This window comes from Haliaeetus leucocephalus, unplaced genomic scaffold (assembly GCF_000737465.1).
Source record: "Haliaeetus leucocephalus isolate CR32 unplaced genomic scaffold, Haliaeetus_leucocephalus-4.0 Scaffold151, whole genome shotgun sequence".
Taxonomy (NCBI): domain Eukaryota; kingdom Metazoa; phylum Chordata; class Aves; order Accipitriformes; family Accipitridae; genus Haliaeetus; species Haliaeetus leucocephalus.
Window position 1 is genome coordinate 3454854 of NW_010972587.1, and position 20034 is coordinate 3474887.

The window sequence follows — 20034 nt, forward strand, 5'->3', positions numbered from 1 at the left end:
AAAAGAGGAGTTTAGCAGAATGTCTATGGTTTGTATGCAGTTTATCATCAAATCTTTCCACTCAAGAATTTGGCCATTAGGGACTAATTAGTGACACTAAGTTTTTTTTCCAGTGGTTTCTTTACTGGAAGTTATGTTTAAACCTTCAGTTCTCTAGAACCATAAAAACCTTTTAATCTTTCTTGGTATTTGTTCTGGTATTTAAACAGTGTGGGACAGTAGAAATCAAGAAATTTCTCTTGTTTTTGCTAGCCTTTATGCAGAAAACCACAACAGTGAGCTGCTTCTGAATTTGAAGGAATTGTATGTGATGAGGTCTTGTAAATGCATTTCAGGCTTGTTATGAATCTAAATGTTTTACTGTGCCTGGATGATGACTGAGGCCAATGGTTTATTTCTAAAGCTGACTTTAATTTATCTGTATACATATCACAAACAAAATATTTTAGATATATACGCTGGGATAAAAATAACATTCAGAACCTCTGGAAGAAGTCACTGGTAATTCATGTGAGCCCACTTGCCTGTCTTCTCTCAGGATTTATGTTATCTGGTCTTGTTGGCTTCATTCTAGTTCTTCTCCCATGCTGAACAACTGGCACATAATTCAGGACAATTACACATTATGTTTGCTGAGGAGATAACCAGAATGGAAGAAGCAGGACCATTGCAGATAAAGACCGAGTTGCATTTGGTAACTTCCGGTAGATGCAGCATTTGTGGTCTCACTAGACAGAGCAGGCTGTTGCAGTCTCTCATCTTCACAAACAACAAATTAGATTTCCCAGAGGGGCTATTGATAGTGCTAGGCCATAAGTACAGCTTGTGAGCTAGGTTACAGTCTTCCTCCATGAATGAACAAATGGAGTTGAGAAGAAAACTATGAAAATATTTGAGATTTCTAACATTCCCACTGTGCATCTGAAAAATCAGGACTGCTTGACTGTTTCTCATTTATAGTTGCAAAACGATAGACAGTGAACTAAGCACTGTGCTAAGTCTGTGATCAGCTCCCCTGCCGAAGCTATTCTGCCATATAAAAATAATTATGTATTGGCGAACCGAAACCTGGTATTATAGCCCAAGAGCTATGGCATTCACTGAGCATATTGAAGTTTCACATTCAAATCTCTGCTCAGTCTTTTTCCTGTATCCCAATCGCATGCCATGATTGTGTGACGAATGCCAAGAGTGAGCACGGTGAGTACTCTAAGTCCGGTGGTGACATAATGGAGTTTCTTGCAAAGGAGTCCCTTCCAGCTACACCTGTAGTTAATGAATACAGGAGCTGCAGCATGAAGAGCTGGGTGTGAATATGATTTAAAAACTGCTTGAGTAAATTTTGATAGACTTATGGGAGACATACGAAATGACTCTGATTTGGGATGTGTGTCACTTAGGGAAGATGAACCAATTCCCAGGGTAAAAGCTAGGACTATAAAGCTGAAATCAGGTATGATGGATCACAATAGCCAGACATTGTCCTGCCACACAGCATGAGACTGGAAATACTGTGATCTGTATTGTTCATCAGTAGATTGCCTGGGCTATGTTTCTGTTCCTGACTTTGACCAGGCAAAAACACCCATATGGGAATGTATTTGGAAATTGCCCAAGTGCAAAACCTGAAACTGATACAAGAAGCAGAAGAGAAAGCTGATGAAACCTTGTGGCTTTCTTAATCATTACAAAGTCACACAGGTCTCTCTGAATCAGGAGAGAAGGATAACTTACTGATGGATTTTCCTTTGATTGGTAACGTGTTGCTGGGCACGCTGTCTGCTGCTCTAAAAGCATGCCCTAATTTGTGGGTTTGCTCTGTGTAATGTTCTAAAGGAATTAATAACAGGTAATGGTCTCTATTTTTTAAGGGTTTCCTTCAGCAATACTTTTTAATAAAGTAGCTGAAGCACTGATGTCAAGTCCTTCCTACAGTATATGTAATCAAATAGGCAAGCAGAAAAGATAGTACATATATCACAGAACAAGTCTAAAGGGGAAAAAACCTTGTGGATTCCAGGGATCAATATTTAATATTTTAGAATACTGCAGTGTTCCCGTGCAGCACGTTTTCATGGTCATTCATGGCACAAGAACAAAATCTCAGCAGTGATACCTAACTAGCGTTGTAGCTCAAAACCAAATGGCTCTATACTACATACATCTTTATCAACCAGCATCGCTATTCAAGGATACGAGTCCCTGCAGTTTCTGATCAGCAGAAGGTATAAAGGGGTGATTCTGCTGCTGCAAATTCCGTGAGGGGATGGGAGAAGTAATGTAGGTGGTGGAGAAATCGTGTGTCAGCCACTGCAGTGAAGGTGGGGAGCTGGACTACTGATGTTGGAATTGTGGTGGTTTTTGGTTGTATAAAATACTGGTTTGCAAAACATTTTTAAATACAAACCTCCTGCTTTATAGTTTCTGGGCTAGGTAGGTCAACACAGGATGTGTTGCATCTGGAAATGAAATGTTTTGTGCTTTGTACTGTGTTACTCAAAGTTAGGAACATGAAGGAGGGTTCACCTGTTGCTGTGAGGGTGCCCGGTTGGTCAGGTCAGTGACCTACTTCTTGAGAGGATCTTGGGTTGCCCTAACCGACAAAATTTTGCACTCACAAGTAAATAGAAATAGTGTTGTTCTGTAGCATGCTTGTATGTTTGTATGCTTGGGCCCAACCCTGTAATGAGGAAGCTAGATGCAAGAGAGAACTAATTTGACTTAATTGGGAGCAGGGAAGGAATTAGAAATTTTGCTGTAGAAATTATATAGCTCCTTTTAGACAGGATGTTTATGAAGATCAAGCCCTAAGCAGTTAGAAATGCTAAAGAAAAAGCCTCTAATAAAATAACAAATTACAGCCAGACACTGGATTTGTTTTTATTTCTTGTAGCATTATGTTTCCAGAAGTGGTTAGATCATAATCTGTGAGGTTACTGAACTGCAAATGCAAATTTACATGCACACAAGTAATACATTTTGACATACAGGTTAACAAGAGAATGGTGCAAATTTCACACAGCACTGGCTCGCTAATTATGTTTGTTTATTTTCAGAAGCAACTTCATTTTCATTAAGAAATTGCAGATTCTGCAATAGTAATCTTTGCTGGTAGTTCAGTAGCTCACACTGAATGTGTGCTCTACTACAACAGTAATGAAAGTGAGCCTCAAAAAAAGAGCTCAGGAGGATTTTGTGGAATTTAGGAGCGCATGCAAGTGACAAGCATCTACCGTTTCAGTGTTGGATCCAGTTGAAAGAGGTTGAAGGATAGGTGGAAGGAGTCTATGAATTTTGATAGGGTTTTTTGCATATTTGTTTTCTCTTTTGACCTAGAGTAGGAAATGTATTAGCAAAAAGGCATGAAGTGTCTTTTACAGAACATATGTAACTGGGACAAAAAAAAGGACCCAGCATAAGCTTCCAGTGAGCGCAAGCATTTTGGTTAACAACTACAAAGCAAGCATGTAAGTTACAGGAATAAAGGTTTAAATAAAATGGGAGAAAAAAGCAGCAGAGGAAAAGTTTGGAATATATTGCTATTGCTGTTCCTGACTGCCCCTGTGCTTTCACTAATACATTGAAGAAAAGAGATAATCCTAGGCTCTGTGTAGATATCATTCATACTGACACTGCTACACTTATTTTTCTTGGTCATAGCATGTACATATGGAACTCACTTGTAGAATGCATTCATGTACGCTCCAGAACTGCAGGGGTCTCATGCTGCTAAAGCTTTATTTATGTACCATAGTACGTCCCATACTACGTTAAGAAGTCTTCTCAGAGGAATATACAGGTGTCGAAGCAAACTAACAAAGTAAATTTTATAATGCTCCTTGCTTTTTCTGTTGTGTTTGTTGACATACTTAAATCTGTAAGATTCCGTAACATGGAGTGGTAATTATTTGAGTCATTTGTACAAGATGTGGAGATCCTCTGGCAGCAGGGCACAGGTATATGAGGAAGTGAAGGAGTTTAGCACATGGCAACTCATTTCAGCCATGTCTAGGTCTCACTTAGGACCAAGGGAATGTCTGTGCTGTGGGTGCACAGGTGGAGAAGTTGGCTTTATCCATGCTTTCCAGGGAGCCAGAGCAGCTGAGGAGTGCTGTGCAAAAAAAGTTGTGGTGACTGCAGGTGGAGTTTTCTTGGGAGCAGCTCCCTGAATGCAGCTGCCCAGTTATCTGTCTGGGACGTGCAGTGCTGTTGCGGTGGGCCAGCTCCAGGTTCCCCTCGCTCGGGGATCTGTGCGCCCCACTGCACCGCACAGTGCGACCATGGCTGCAACCCTGCGCACCTGGCCCTCCTTTTGGGGGTTCGTGGGCCCATCAGGAGAAGGAAGCCAGGTGATTTGGCTTTCAGGCAGAAACCAAACCAATTATATGTAATGAAGACAGTCCTCAAGCCATGCACTTATCTTTTTATTGTCTGGAATATTTCAGTAAATAATTTTGCTTCTAGAAGGGACATTCATACATGTAGCTACTGTGCATAACCCACATACCATCGTATGGAAAGAGTCTTAAAATTCATGTCTGTACAGAGCTGAGAAGATCCTAGCTTAGTATTCACAACTATGCACTAATCTGAATTGTTATAAATACTGGCTCAAGGACTGAGCGTGCTGCATGTGTTCAGTCTAATTCTCTCACCCAGTATGTTCCTCAGTATTTTCTTTGTATGCACAGATAAAAGTGTGGAAGTAAGACAAAATATGGCTGGTATCCATAAAGAGCTAACTATGCCTAGGGCTTAATTACTTAATGCTGCAGCTTTGAAAGTGGTTCTTGTGCCTGTCGTCATCTTTCTATCAAATGGCATCAAAGTGCTGGATGGAATATGGTCCCATAAATTTTTAATTGAGATATTTTTGGGTGATCTACCATAATGATTTTGTAAGTATAGCTTAATTATATATTTATAGGTCCAACTCTGACATTACAGAAGGCCTGGGGGGAGGTTTGCCATTGCTTCCAATGAGTTTAGGTCTGTGGGCTAAATACTACCTTCATTTCCATGTATACAGTCTCCTAAAAGTCAATAGGCAACACATGCAAATGAAGTAGGATTTGTTGCTGTAAAGTTAATGTTAATCATTTACTTGCCAAAACCTGTTATTTAGGAATATGGGTTCCTGCAGGGAAAGCATTGACTCTGGAGGTTACATGATTTTGCTGTTGTCTCTTTCTCTTTCCAGACCAAGCTCACATGGCACAGCATGCAACAAACTGTTAGCTACTTCTTAGATCTGGCAAGGCTTCTGATGTTATTGTATAAAGGGGTTTTTTATTTGTTGATGATTTTGGAAAATTAAAGCAAATACTCAAAACCTGAGAGCATTGTTGAAGATGAAGAAGAACTTACAGAGAAGGGCCTTGTGTCTGTTAATTTTGGTTCTGGTTTGATTGCAGCTGTGGCTGAAGTTGTTGTAGTGCAGGGTCAACAGAACACCAACATGATGGTGCAGTTTCAGGCACACTTCGAACAACTCCCCCACTCCCTCAATCTGTTTGTTAGGTTCAGGCTTGATTTGGGATTTTGCTTTTGCATCAGACAAAGCATTAGTTTTGACAAGGTAACCTTGTTTCACTTAGCATCTGTAAGCTTTCTATTTTCTGTACATTATAGAGAACTTTTAATAGATCATCATGGTGGCATTGATAAAGATGGTGTCTACTAACAGTGTTAGATAAAACAGTTTGAACTCATAGCTTTTTCAAGACATGCTGGAAAGAGTGGGTACTCCCCGATTATTTGTTTTCCCCCCCATAAAACATATTGTTCTCTTTCTAAAGGCTTTTCTTCCCTCCCTTGAATCAGTAGGCTGTAATCGTTACAATTATATAGTTTGACTATATAAAAGTAGCTAAAATCATAGTTCAACAAGACATTTTACATTTCTAGAATGTAAACACCTTTATAGGATTAATTTTTCAACTTTGAATAAACATACTAGCTTATGAACAGATCCATATTATACATCTGCAATGAATTTAGGACCTATATGATCACAGAAGTCTTGCACATCAGTGGGAGCCTCATAACTAGTGACCATTTCAGAGTGATCTTCACGTTTGGTAAGTCACTTCTAGGCCACAGTCATTGTAAATTCCTTGGACTTCAGTACAGTGAAGAGCTGTGATCCCTCTGCTCACAGGTACATGTTCAGTACAACTTTTTTCCACCTTGCTGAATACATGTTCGTGTGATTTGCCTTGTGTTTGCAGAGTTCTGGCAGGTAACTCAATGGTGACTCAGTTGACTGCTCTGTGGTTATGATAGATTCATTTTACATGCCCTCACTGCTGAAAAATCAGGGAGCTACAAGTTGATGCTCAAGTATACTTGAAAAAGATTTTGTTTGGGGCTGTGAAAAACATCTTCAATTTGGATATATTTTTAGTAGCAAAATTAATATATATTTAAAATTCCCTGAGCTACTTTTCTTCTTTGATGTGTCTGTCAGCTTGACATGAATAGAACTTACACTTTTGTGCTGATGCCTACTATCTTCTTTTGAGTTTTTTTGCAAGGCAGGTTAAGCAAATGTATTAAAAGCCACAAAAGCTTTTGGGAGTCCCTTTGCATTTATATGATTAAAAGAACATTGAGTTTAAATGCAGTGTTGCTGTTGGAAACTGTGATATTTGAAAACAAGTCTTAGCTATTAAATCAGTTTTCAGTAAATAGATGCAAGAAGCTAATTTTCTTTTTTAAATGTTTAGAAAATTAGTGTGGATGCTCTTATTTTTGGAATGAAGTCCTACGCTTTTTGCTCCTCAAAAATAAATTTGAAATAGATATGACTGCAAAGAAATTGTGCATTTTTTCCTTGAAATAAGAATTTTAAAAGTTTGCTGGCCAGTTGTCCCTGCCTCTTCACTATGTTTCTGTCCCTGCAGTTTCAGGGCTTGCAAAAGTTCTGAGATGCTTCCAGCCCTAGGACACTGTTCCCATTTCTGAAGATATGACTTCCCCTCATTAGCAGATACATTAGGACTTTTGCCGCTGATCATGTACACAAGAATCTCATACCCCTCCTAGGTTAAAATGTCATGGGAGACTCAGTGGCTCTTCTGCATCACTCCTTGCAGTGCAATTGCCATATGCAGTAACTGGCCTGGCAATCAGGGGGGTCACAGCCTGTTCCAGGGAATGGCATCATGAGAAGCACCACATATGCCTGGTGCCTTTCCCAGGGGTATGTCTGTTAGGGAGGACACTGGGGGTCTGTCTCTGGGCTGGCCAAGGATAGTTATTAAAGAGGCCTTGTAGGCTGCAGTAATGAATTCTGACTGTAGACTGGCATAGGGCAGTGATTGAGTAAACTCTCTGCTTATAAAATGAGGATTTCCTGTACTGTGATTTGTTGCTGCACCTTTGCTTCTTGTTAATCTGTGGATTTGCCTTACCAGTCTTTCAGCAGCTTCTCCCAGGATAAATGGGAGAGACTGGTGCCAGTTCTCCCCATATGCAGCTTCCTTAGAGCATTGCAGCATGTTCAGAAAGACTCTGCCTCCCCAGCCTGAAGAGGTTTTCTTGGTATTTCAGGGGGTATTGCAACTTTATGCGTTCTCTTCTGAGTCTTCTTCTTAGCATGCTTGTTGGTGAGTGGAAGTTGGTCTTTTTAGAGAAGGAGAAACTATGTTGGACCACTGGTGAGGTGTGTGGGTTACTGTGGGAAACAGGTCCTGAGTGCTGGGCTAGGCTTTTAGAGATGCTGGCTCTGGATGCTGGAGGAAGAAAAGTGTCTGAGGTTGTTCTTGTCTGGGTATTCTTCTAAGCAATGCAGTTCACAATTGGGGCAACAGTCCTAGGGTTGATGACTCCCCGTAAAATGGGAATGCTGTCAAGTGAAGGACAGCTAAATGATCTCTCATATGTGTATTTGTTCCAAATTCTGCTCTCGCCTGGGTCATGCCAACCTGTCAGTGTTCAAGTCCTTGGCCCTTTGCTAGAGGAGTCATACTCTCCAAGCTGTAGCACAAGCCACAATGTTGAGAGAGCACTTCTGGGGTGCCAGACCTTGCCCATGTAGTGTATAAAATCAGGACTGTTCTTGCTTTGATAGGTTTTGTTAATGCAAAGTCCTCATTTGAAAAAGTAGCAGGACAAAGATCTGCAAGACAGGAATGGCAGGGCCCTAAAGACAGTCCCTGCTTGCAGCCTGTGAATTGTGAAGGATCATGGTGGATCAAGTGTGTCACATGAGGCAGCACAGACTGAAGAGTGTGGTTGGACAGCAGTGACATGTGTTTACTCAGCTTTTTTTCTTTTTCTCTTTAGTTTCACTTTCAGAGGACCCCATCTCTTGGAGTCCCAGCTAACATGTTGAAAGATGTGGCTGTGCCTCTTACGTTAACGGTGTGGAATCTCTAGGTGGCTGAAATTTGAAGCAACAGCTTGAAAAAGAAATGAGCAACTATTCACTTCACCTACCGTAGGGAACGCTGAACATGAATTCATGTTACATGTTGTAAAATAAAGTGGAAAGGGAATGGCTCATTAGTGCACATCATTTGTTCTTAATAACTCCATATGAAATTAATAAACCTTAAACCCCAGGTTTTAGAAGTTGTTCAACATAAGAGTCAAATGATAGGGAAGGGGAAATAGGAAAGGTAAAGCATTAGGGCTTCAATGACCTACGTTTAACAAATGATCTAAGCAGCAGTTCGTAGTTTCAATGATGTCACTTCTTAGCTGCATATTAAGCTTCAGCACTATTAGTTAATTATGTTGAAAAAACTAGGAGTTCTTTCCCTGACAGTGTTGAGCAAGTTGAGGCAAGTGTGCTTTTGTGGGATTGATTTTTCACATCATCTCTCTGACCACGAGCTTTGGTGGAGGGGAATTGCTGCCTTGCCAGGAAACACCGGCCTTTTACACAGAAACACTTTCTGCTTAAGTGTTGAGCTTCCTGATTCTGCAGCCCCAAAGGTCTCCAAGGTTTTCAACTGAGAGAAAATGAGAGGGGTGGACAGACATCATCTTCGTGCAGAGCAAGCCTAAATTCAGATTATTTACGAGTAATTCAAACATGGAGTGGGATACACTGTGGGAACTAACTTCTTCTGGAGTGGCAGCAGCAGCAAGATCCCAGAAGTGCTTCATCCTCCATTCTCTCTGCCTGCTCTTCAGAGTAGCAAGAGGGCCTCCTTCATGTGAGAATGAACAATAGAAAGACGCTTTCTCTCAAGAGACACACAGGTGTTAGTAGGGATGTCCTCCAGATCTTATACCAGAAGCTGTCTTGCACCTGGCAAGGTAGGCAACTGCCATACACATTGTCTTGCCTTAGTTGGGCTCCCTAGTGTTGGAGGTATAAAGTTACCTCCTTACTGATACCACTATAGCATTGTGTTGCTTGAGGTACATTTTCTGCTTCCTTACAAACTCATTATGGTAATTTTATTTTGGTTACCATTATAAGCTTTTCTCCAGAAACTCCTGAAAAGAGAAACATTAATTTCGAAGTATTCACAAGGGGTTAAGCCCCCCTGTGCTCACTATAGTGTGTGCTTTCTCTGAATATGTCAAGCCTCTGCATTAGAGGAATTTCCATGTAGTGATACTGTGTGCTACAGCTGTCAGAAATGCAAAGGCTGGTGTGCATCTATCCCCGATTGCTCCAATGGGCAGCACCACATATATTCAAACTTTTGTTTATAAAGAGATTGATCCAAGTATTCACCCTTAGTGAAAGGTCTGAATGCAAAGCAGTCATATGAGGGAAAAAGGAGAATATTGTTAAATATATACACTTTGAAATCCCCGAAGGAAACCTCATTTCAGTGAGCCTAGATACATTTCAAAGTGGCAGACTAAACAAAATACTTCAAGAAGGTAACTCTGAAAAATTAAACTTTGTTTTCTTATTTAGAAATGCTGTTGGCTGTGAATAGGGTCACTGCCTTGGTTGGAGGTAGGCGAATCATCTATAATGAGAGACTTAGCCATTGAATTTTACTTCTTTTCTGCTTTTGATCTATTCACAAGCTCATCATGAGATTTATTTGTTGTTCAAAAATCTCCCTGCGTTTCTACTCAATAATGTTCCCGCATGAATAGCTGTCAAATAGCCTGTATTGCTTGATGTCTGGACTCCAACACTGGGCCGTACTGGCTAGTTGCCTGGGTTACCTGTGTTACATCTATCTGTTTCTTGTAGTGGAGCATTCCTGATACTACTCAACAGACTGTGAATTTTGAATAATTCAGTCAAATGTGAAATGCCAGCTGGTTTTTTGGTGACTATTGATGTGCTTGAGATTGAAAAATAAGCAACTATTCACAAATTTATTTGCACCAGCTCTGAATGAAGAAAGCAAGCACAAACAGGAGTCACTGATGTCTCTGAATCAACATTTGCTTGCAATTTGAGCAACTTTTACAGGGAGAAAGGAAACACCTTTACTTCATTAATTCTTAGGATTAATTTCTAACAGTGGGATTTTTGAAAGTCTTTCAGTTGTATGTAACTGTCTTCTTAGGAGATAATTACAACTATATGAGAGATTTAATCTCTAGGTGAATAACTTCAGAGCTAAAATATCAAAGGTGTCCTTCTAAAGAAAAAGGAATTAATCTTTGCATATTGTGAACATATCATACGCATCTGAATTAAGAGTGGTCCATTCAAATATCCTTTGAATCTTAAATCCATAGAAAGAATATAAAGATGTTTTCTTAAGGATATTTATTTGGCACTTGTCTTGCCTAGTATTTATGCACATGAGTAGTGGTACTGTCTTTATGGCAACAATTTTATATGTATAAAAAGTGATTGTGCTGCTATGTGTCAGCTTGGTGCTGTAGCCCCATTCCATTAGCAGTTCCTGTAGCGGTGAATATTCCCGTCCTGTGCTAGGGTTGTAGTCATGCAGTTACTCAATCTCTCCTTCTTCCCCCTTGCAACAGGGAGTGCAAATGAATCAGCTCTTGACATGGTTGGTGTTCTCAGGACTCATCCTGACAACATCTTTACAAGGTACTTTTAGAGGACAGATAAAATCTCATGTTATACATCATGCTGAAAATTGCCAAGTGAACACTAATATTGGTGTCTCAGCTATACCATAAGAAAACTAAGTGAAGTTGAATGGCTTGAAAGGCCTTTTTATGGACAAGTCAGATTTTGAAGTACTGACTCTGTGACATCAGCACCCAACATCTGCACAAGCTGTTTGCACAGGTCCCAGGAGGGAGACTCCCAAATGCAAAATGATGTGTTGTGAGGAATGATTTTCAAAGCCTTAGAAACCAGTCAGATGAGGGGAATTGAGCTTATCAGACCTTTTTTCCTGCCTTTGAAAATGTCTAAACAAACACACTTGAATAACGAATGGGTTTTTTTATTAGCTGTCACAGCTGTCACTGATTTTTTTCTTTTTGGTGGTCCAGTTTATAATGCAGGACAGTACCTGAACATGAAGAATAGACATTGTGTTTACCCTGGAGACCAGGCTTGGAGTTTGCCAGGGCTTAATCTGTTCTGTATCTTTCCTGTCAATAGTAGGACAACTGATCTGACTCTTAGAATCGCACATATAGTGGGCCAGACCAGGTACCCCAGAATCTTGTCTCTGACACTGGCAAATTGCACACATCTGGAGGACAGCGTAGGTCTGAAGCCATACGGTAGTGATATTTTCCTCGTATACTGCTTTAGTTGCCAATGACTTTTGATTCAGGTACTCTGAAGGAAGAGATCTGCTATATTAGTATTTAATAGGCCTTAATAGGATTTTCTGTCTGTGGATCTATTTACTAATTTTTGAACCCATGTAGACAGTGTTTCATGATCATGACTGCATAGTATCTTTCATATACTTTTGTTAAATAAAAGAAGTAAATTAAAATCATATTGTATGCTGTCCTGTGCTCCTGGCACAGTCTTGATCATTATATTGATGTCTCTTGGCTTAAAAATTATTTTTAATCCTTCACTGGGCACTTTGATTCTTCATCTTATATTGCTGATTTAGCTAACAGAGCGGCATTTTAGAGGAAGGCTCTTCGAGAACTATGGAATTTAGACAACAAGGACTTCCCACTTCAAGAGCCTACCTGTAAGGTGTAGCAAAGCCACAGTTCACCCCTCAAAAATGAGGTGGAACTGGGAGTAAAGGGAGATGACAGGTTATTGCTGTAGCTTTTAGAGGAGCCACATGTCTGGGGGCAGGCTGGTGTGTATGCCAGAGACAGGTCTAAGATTTGAAATCAGAACAGGAGCGCCTGCTTGCCCCCATTTGTGCTTGCATCTACCAGCCTACATGTAACAGCAGTGTAATAATCAGCTATTTGCCTTCAGATGAGGCTTTAAAAAATGTATTCATCTCAACAGCCACTTCTTTGTTCAGTCATTCCCACTCCAGTGCAGTTATCCTGTCTATAATATAGAGCACCGCAGTCAGTGTAGTTTACCATACAAAGAGAGTCATATAGTGGGGGTATTTTTGGATCTGGTCAATAAAAAATATCTCTATATAGTTAACATTTAACCTCCTTACCAGTATGCCTTGATGTCTGTAGGCTTGAGAGCACAGCTTGCCAAAGCGTGTGGAGTCTTGTAATGCATCTCTGCATGTCTTGAGTGGGAGGGTGGGGGGAATCGTGTATTGTTGACTGATGATCTGAAGATGGCAGCATTGGGTGAGCTATCTCATTTTCTTAGCTAAGCAGAGCTTTCTTAAATACAGAAACTGTAGTTGTTGCATATGGCAAGTTTATTAAAAAAAATCAGCTTTTCATTTGAAGGGCTTTTTGTAATGCTATAGCTTAATACCACAAGTTAGTAGCAGGCAGATGTATTTTATCATCTGGTCATTTTATATGCATTTTATTTGAGTTAGTTACACTGAAAGTGCAAGTCTTATCAATACTGAAGATAGGCTCTCATCAGCAAGTGTTGGCTCATAAATATGACTCCCTTTTATAATAGGAACAATTATAATAATCTTTGAACTTAAGTAAAAAAAGCTTCCTCTCTGCGTGCTGTCTATCTATCAAGGAGGAGGTGAAATCGAGGTCTCCCTCTGTCTTGTGAACAGCCTATGCCCAGGCAGCGGGGATTGCTCTCTCCTGTACCAGCGTTAGCTCTCTGCCTTCTGCCCCTTCCTTCCCCATGAGTATACATCCTCAGGGGAGTGCAGAGCATTTTTCTTCCTTCCCTCCGCTGGCCCTATAGATTACCAAGTGGGCATTCTCCTGGGAGCAACATGACATTGGTTTGGTCCTTGTCAGCCTGAGGAAGGTCTGCAGTAAAGGTGTCCCACATACAGGGACAAAGTCACGGCTGCCCTTACAGGTCTATAACAGACCCCCTCATTTTAGCTGCTGTTGGTTTTAAGAATGAAAATAACTCTGATCACTGTGTCATATCAGGACCCCAGTCCTGCTGTGTATCTGTCAGAGTGTTCATGTTCAGAGCGTAAGAACTACCACTCGATGGGCTTTTTTTAAGAGAGTTGAGGGGGAAGGGGCAAATTCAAAGATGTTAGTGAGATTTAAGTGTAAAGCTGAGTGGTTCATTACTGACAGTGGCAGCATGTACAGAACCAGGACTGTAGCCTCCTGGTGGTTTTTCTGGCAAAATATTTAGGGAAGCTAAGTTTGTACTGTTCTTGGTAGTAGGTCTCTCAGCTTCACTCATCACTCCTACAGTGATGCCTTTTGTAATTTTGTGTACCTGGCTGTTTGTCCTTGGGACGTTCTTTTTGGAAACCAGTTGTCTTGGCCTTCCTCCAAGTGGTGACACCAGCTGATGGCACCTAATGAAAATTTTTATGCCAGCTTGGCTTATCCAAGTCAACAGCAAAGCCAGAGGTGAAACTTTGATTTTTTTGTTTGTTTGTTTGTTTGACAATGTTGTGCTTTCACATTCTCTTGTGGATATCTGTGCCTTTGACTGCTGTGATGGAATCTGACTCAAGACATTTGAAGTCACTACGACCTTTCCTTCTTCCCAGTTGACTTAGCAGGTTTGGATCAGACATAGGGCTCATGTTTTTATTCTTTTTTATTATACCCTTCTACATAGTGCCATGCTGCATGAATCACTAGCTCTGCAGAAACGTTTATGAGTGGCAGAGAAATGAATCATTTCTCAATTTCTAAACATTTGTTGAACTTAAAAATGTTGTGAATTTCTGCCCTTTTGCATTTAGTATGATATTCAACCTGGAAGAGTGGGGGTTTAAGGAGGAAATGGATTTAAAAAAATCATTTTGTTAGGATCCATTCTCAAGTTATTGAGAAAAACTTAAGATTTAGTATCACACGCTGGGTTGTTTCTTATCCTAAATTCATATTTCCTGCAAAGACATGTAAATCTGTTAGGTTCAGTGGAGTTATGTCCCTTTGCACAAAACCTGAAATTGTCAGATAATGTAATGAACACACACACATGTATATAGGGGTGTGTGTATATATATATGCACAGTATTTTTGTATAAGTTAGAAATCAACTTCCTAAAACCTTCATATGTAGAAATAGTTACTAGCTTTATCTCAACTGTTCGATTTAACATCAAAAAGCAATCTTGATGTGTCATAACAAAACCAAACTAAAATTCAGTACTGTAGGAGCAGAAGTGACTGTTGTCTTTTGCGTTTAGTGGACAGTGGGCTATGTATGCTTCTTACAGTCTTCCTAATATTTAATTTTGTTGAGTGGATACAGCAAAGTTAGATAAAGTCCTGTTACGCTGATTTAGCACGTCTTTCACAGCTTCTCATCAGTTTTACAGCTCAGATGTATTACCTGTTTGAATGTAGATGTAAAGAACAATTGTAATGGATTGGTCAAGTGAACTCATTTAACTGACTGTGATTTTCTTTCTGTAATTTAAGAAGCCAAGTGCCATATTAGTTCTTCATTTATGACAGAGTAAAATCTAGGTAAAACTAAGGCCTTTGCTCAAGAAGGCTCTTAAGCACATACATATAAGTAAGTTCATTCTAACTCAAGACAGCACTTAAATACATGACAAACTTCAAAGTGGCATCAGCTTGAGCTTAAGGCTGAGTGCTCTGAACTAGATCTCAGAGATCTTCAGAGGTTCCTAGACGTGCAGACCAACTACTTTGCAGGATTTTATTTTAAGGCATCTCATTTATTTCAGAAGGCTTCAAAAATCTCTGGAGATTAATATCAGCGCCTTTGATACCTAAATCATCTTGCTTCTCTGTTCCTAACTGGCCATTCCCATGAACTGCTTGGGTGCCCAGATAAAAAGCAGAATCTCACATTTTTGTGCAAAGCTCCCTTACTGTAGAACATGACATTTAAGGTACATAGCAGTAACAACATACTTTATCTGAATTTATATTAAAGACCTGAAATTCTGAAGAAGTGCAGCAATCAAGTGAATATGGTACCGATCGTCATCGCTGAAGTGCCTGTTTGTAACTACACTATATGTACCTGTATATCTGTATGTTTTACAGTGCTATTTTTTTACGATTGAATTTGGCCTTTGCAAGCAAGAAGGACAACTGCGTGCTTATGGGGCAGGACTTCTGTCTTCTATTGGCGAATTAAAGGTAGGTGCCTTTAAAGCAGAATCAACTTTCTTTTAATGTTTAAAAAATTATAGTTGAATGTAAATATTTTGATTTTCAAATAACAGTTAAAGTTCTCAAGATAAAAAGCTTACTTATTTTAAAATGTGGTATTGACCTAAAAGCTTTGTTTGAAATATCAGCTGGCACTTGAAATATGAAATGTATTTGTAAGGCCTGAAGTACCAAAGCAACTATAAACTACAGAACTTATTTCTGTTTGAATTTGCATTTCTTGTAAAAGGAGGCTCATAGGTTCTAACAGGTGAGGGTGCCTTGGGCTCTGAAAGCTTTGTTTAGAAGAGAAACATATATTTTTAATACACACAAAAAAGTTTTGAAATCAGACATGATTCTGTTGTAAGTAATCCAGTGTATTTCAGTGTATTTGTTATTGATATTAGAAGAACAACATTTATTAAGGTCCTGATTCAGTAGATTAATCATATTTAAAATTAAGGAATGCATATAAATTCATGCTAGACTTGAAGTACATGCCTATGTGACAATACATAGAGCCCTGTTCTTATAAAGGTGAAAGTGTTTAACCTTGCATGGTGTGAGTAGTTGTAGTGGATCATTTATTGCCTCTTTTTACACCTAGAAAACACAGGGAACAAGCAAAAGGTATTTTGTCACAAGTGTAGTATTTTGGGACATAATACATCTCTCTGTTGGCAAGATGGGAGGGAAGGGGAAGGAGGGAGAGAAGTACTATCTTCTGGGACCCAAATGAACTCTTGGTGGCTTTTCAGGTAAACGTTTGGTTTTAGAAAGCATATACGGAATAGTATTTACAAACTGTTTTGCAACATATCTCCTGTTTATTTGTGTATAAACATCTTCCCACCCTCCTGGGCTGGCTTTCAGTGAACTACCTGGCAGTTTAACGGAAGCATCTCAGTCTCTTTTGCTGTTTGTTTCACCTCTAACTGAGAATATTCATGATGAAGTTCATTAGTCAAATTGCTATTCTTTCATTAGTAGAAAAAAGGGTGAAGAAAATTACCTTCTCCAATATTTTTTCTTTGATTGCATTACAGTTGCTCTAAGTTCTGTGCGTACTTCAGCCACAGAAGCATTCTGTATCAGCCTGGCAATATTTTATACCCACAGTGCAAAGGTGGTTAAATGCAAAGAGATTAACATGTCCCACTTGTTTTCCTCTGGCCCAACAACATTCAGTGCTGAGCCCCAAATTCTGTGCAACACTGTGCAGAGAATCAGGCCTTTTATTTAAACTAACAGTTACAGTCATTAGGTGATGACCCTGAAAATACCTATCACATCATTTACAAAATCTATGGGCATAAAAGCGAGGAAATGAATAGTCAAGAACATAATAAATCTTCTACCATCAATGTCATAAACAAACACATTATTCTTGTCAAGTGTGCATATTTTGTTACCACACATTTTTGATCCAAAATCTGTGTTATTCACTCAGCAATAATCTTAGAGTATAAATGCAAAGAATAATCCTTTTGAAAAGCAATAGTAAAAATTAAATAATGTGCACATTAATGGACTATATTGATCTGCTTCAAAGGTACAGCCATATATCATAATAATTTTGCCATAAATCAATAATATTATATACTTTCCTATTACACTACATATATATTTCATAGATGTGAAGCCAGAAGGGACTATTAGATCATCTGGTTTGACCTCTTGTGTATCATAAGCTATTAAATTTCACCAGATCTTGCATATACCAAGCATAGGGACTTAAGTTAGACATTTCAGTTATTGAGAGACTAAGCACTTGTGTGCTGCAGGCACAGAACAGCACCATATCACAAATAGCCATAGTCTCCATGAAGGAACAGATAAGGTGAAAAATGTCCAGAAAGTCTTTGTGGGACTGTGCTCCAGGGTGGAAAAGAAGTTAAAAGGTAAGGAAAAAAGTGCAAAAAACTGCTAAGTTTTCTGCTAATCTGACCATGGGAGAAGCTGTTTCTAGACCAGAAACCTGGCAATGAGTGTGCTTCTTCATACATCAGGCAGGTGCTTAGGAAGGAGAGTGTCTGGGCACTCATGACATTGGTGCACAGCCTTGCATCAAGCTTTTGCCAGTCTCTGATGTTTCCTGGGAAAGCAACCTCCCTTACCTCCACCATTATCTTCTAGCACCCATTGAGGGGGGGAAGTTTCTTTCTTGACCTGAAAGTAAGTGTCTGAAAGATAATGCTAATATAATAGACTGTAGTTGAGATCCTGATGATATCAGTATCCCGATCGTAACTGAAATCCTAATGGATGGCAACAATTGCTCTGAAAATGATGACAACAATACCATCTATTTCTGTGGTGAGTGGGGATGAATAGGAGACTCAGACTGCATGGCCATGAAGTCTGACCCTCATGTGTGTGACACCTATACTTCTCATAGGGGTCAGAGTGAAGAAGTCATTTCAGAGATAACTACTGCCATTCTTAAGACAACGGTGATTGTGGGCCCATAGTCTCTCCTGTGAATAAGTTCAAATACTTATTTATCCTTGTTACTAGGAAGGTAGATCTTGTTTCAGTGTTGAATTTTGCTACCTTGACTTTACAGGCATTTGATATTAATATGCTTTTGTCAGCAAGAAGAAAAGCCTTTCTCCAGCTGCCCTCCCTATCAGCTCTCTTTTCAACGCGGCAGTATTCACAGAAAACAAAACGGTGGCCAATTTTATGTGTAAATTCTAGAAATTTCTAGAAATAAATGAGTTGGACTATTTGCAGGGTGGAAGTGGCCAGCAGTATTTGGGCCTTCCAGATGAGTGAATGGTTTGTTCAGTCCTCCCTGTTTCTATATCACACTGCTCCACTCTGCAAATCTGGTCAACAGCTTTAGCAACAAAGAACTATAAAAGCTAGAGAAATGTGGGCACCAGCCTATCAATGTAGGATTCCCTTCAAGTCTTTTTCCCCACTCAGTATTTAGGCTTCAAATTTCAGATACTGAAAAATGCAACTCCTGATGTGCAAGCTATGGAAGCATCAAGCAAAAAAATTAAAAAAGCAAAACAAAATAACAACAAAGAAAAGATTAAAAATGAAGCCTAGGGGGAAACAAATAATACAGTAAGTAGTTATAAAATGTTCTGCCTAATATAGTCAGGTTAACTCTAGCTAACACTATTACACAGTATATATTTGGAGCTTAGAGATAAGGCCGAAATAATGTACATTTCAATTATTAAAACTATTTCTAAAAGGCAGTCCAAATGTATTTGGAAACTTTAATCCATTTACTTTGTATGATGCTCTCTTGAACTCTTTCATTAAAGGAGTCTCCTATCAACTTCAGTTGGCTATAGATCAAGTCATATATATCCCTGTTATATGCTTCTATATTTAACAGAGAGGTAGACTTCAAATCTTTCTGCATAGATTTTTAAAGTCAAGTACAATATCTAGTCATATTTTGTTTTAATGATAATTTATGTTAAGAAGAACCAGCATTAGCCTTTATAACCAAAAAGATTCAAACACAAGTTTTGGCTCTGTTTTCTGAAGAGGATGAAGACAATGGAGAAAACAACTCCTGGATCCCAGATGCTTATTTTAGTGCTTTTTTTAAAATAGACATTCTTTTCCTTATTTGTCTAAACAATATATAAAATTATACTGATGAAATAAAAAAAACTTCTAGTAAAATCAGGACACTGTCAGATTTGCAACCTATGTTGTAGATAAGCAGAAAAACATTTAAGAGCAGGTTTTCCAAGACTGTGTTCCCCTACCCCCCCCCCCTGCAATAACAGGGACACCTTCCACTAGACCAGGTTGCTCAAAGCCCCATCCAACCTGGCCTTGAGCACTTCCAGGGATGGGGCATCCACAACTTCTCTGGGCAACCACTTCCAGTGTCTCACCACCCTCACAGTGAAGAACTTCTTACTTGCATCTAATCTAAATCTACCCTCTTTCAGTTTACAGCCATTACCGTTTCTCCTGTCACTGCGTGCCCTTGTAAAAACTCCCTCTCTGGCTTTCTTGCAGGCCCCCTTTAGGTACTGGCAGGCTGCTGTAAGGTCCCCCCAGAGCCTTCTTTTCTCCAGGCTGAACAACCCCAACTCTCTCAGCCTGTCCTCACTGGAGAGGTGCTCCATCCCTCTGATCATCTTCATGGCCCTCCTCTGGACTTGCTCCAAGAGGTCCATGTTGTCCTTATGTTGAGGGCTCCAGACGCAGTATTGCAGGTGGGGTCTCACGAGAGTGGAGTAGAGGGGGAGAATCCTCTCCCTCGACCTGCTGGCCATTTTTCTTTTGATGCAGCCCAGGGTATGGTTGGCTTTCTGGGCTGCAAGTGCACATTGCCAGGTCATGTTGAGCTTCTCATCAACCAACACCCCCAAGTCCTTCCCCACAGGGCTGCTTTCAATCCCTTCATCCACCAGCCTGTATTGATACCAGGGGTTGCCCTGGCACATCTGCAGGACCTTGCACTTGGCCTTGTTGAACTTCATGAGA

General features: G+C 39.8%; 1 protein-coding gene across 1 annotated transcript in view; it reads left to right on the plus strand.

The window, feature by feature from the left end:
• The window catches only part of TPH2 (tryptophan hydroxylase 2), a 51404-nt gene that overhangs the window by 26102 nt on the left and 5268 nt on the right, over window positions 1-20034 (plus strand). The window contains exon 9 of the mRNA XM_010561789.1: window positions 15454-15549. Within this exon, the coding sequence (XP_010560091.1) occupies window positions 15454-15549 (96 nt within the window). The remainder of the gene's footprint in view (window positions 1-15453; window positions 15550-20034) is intronic.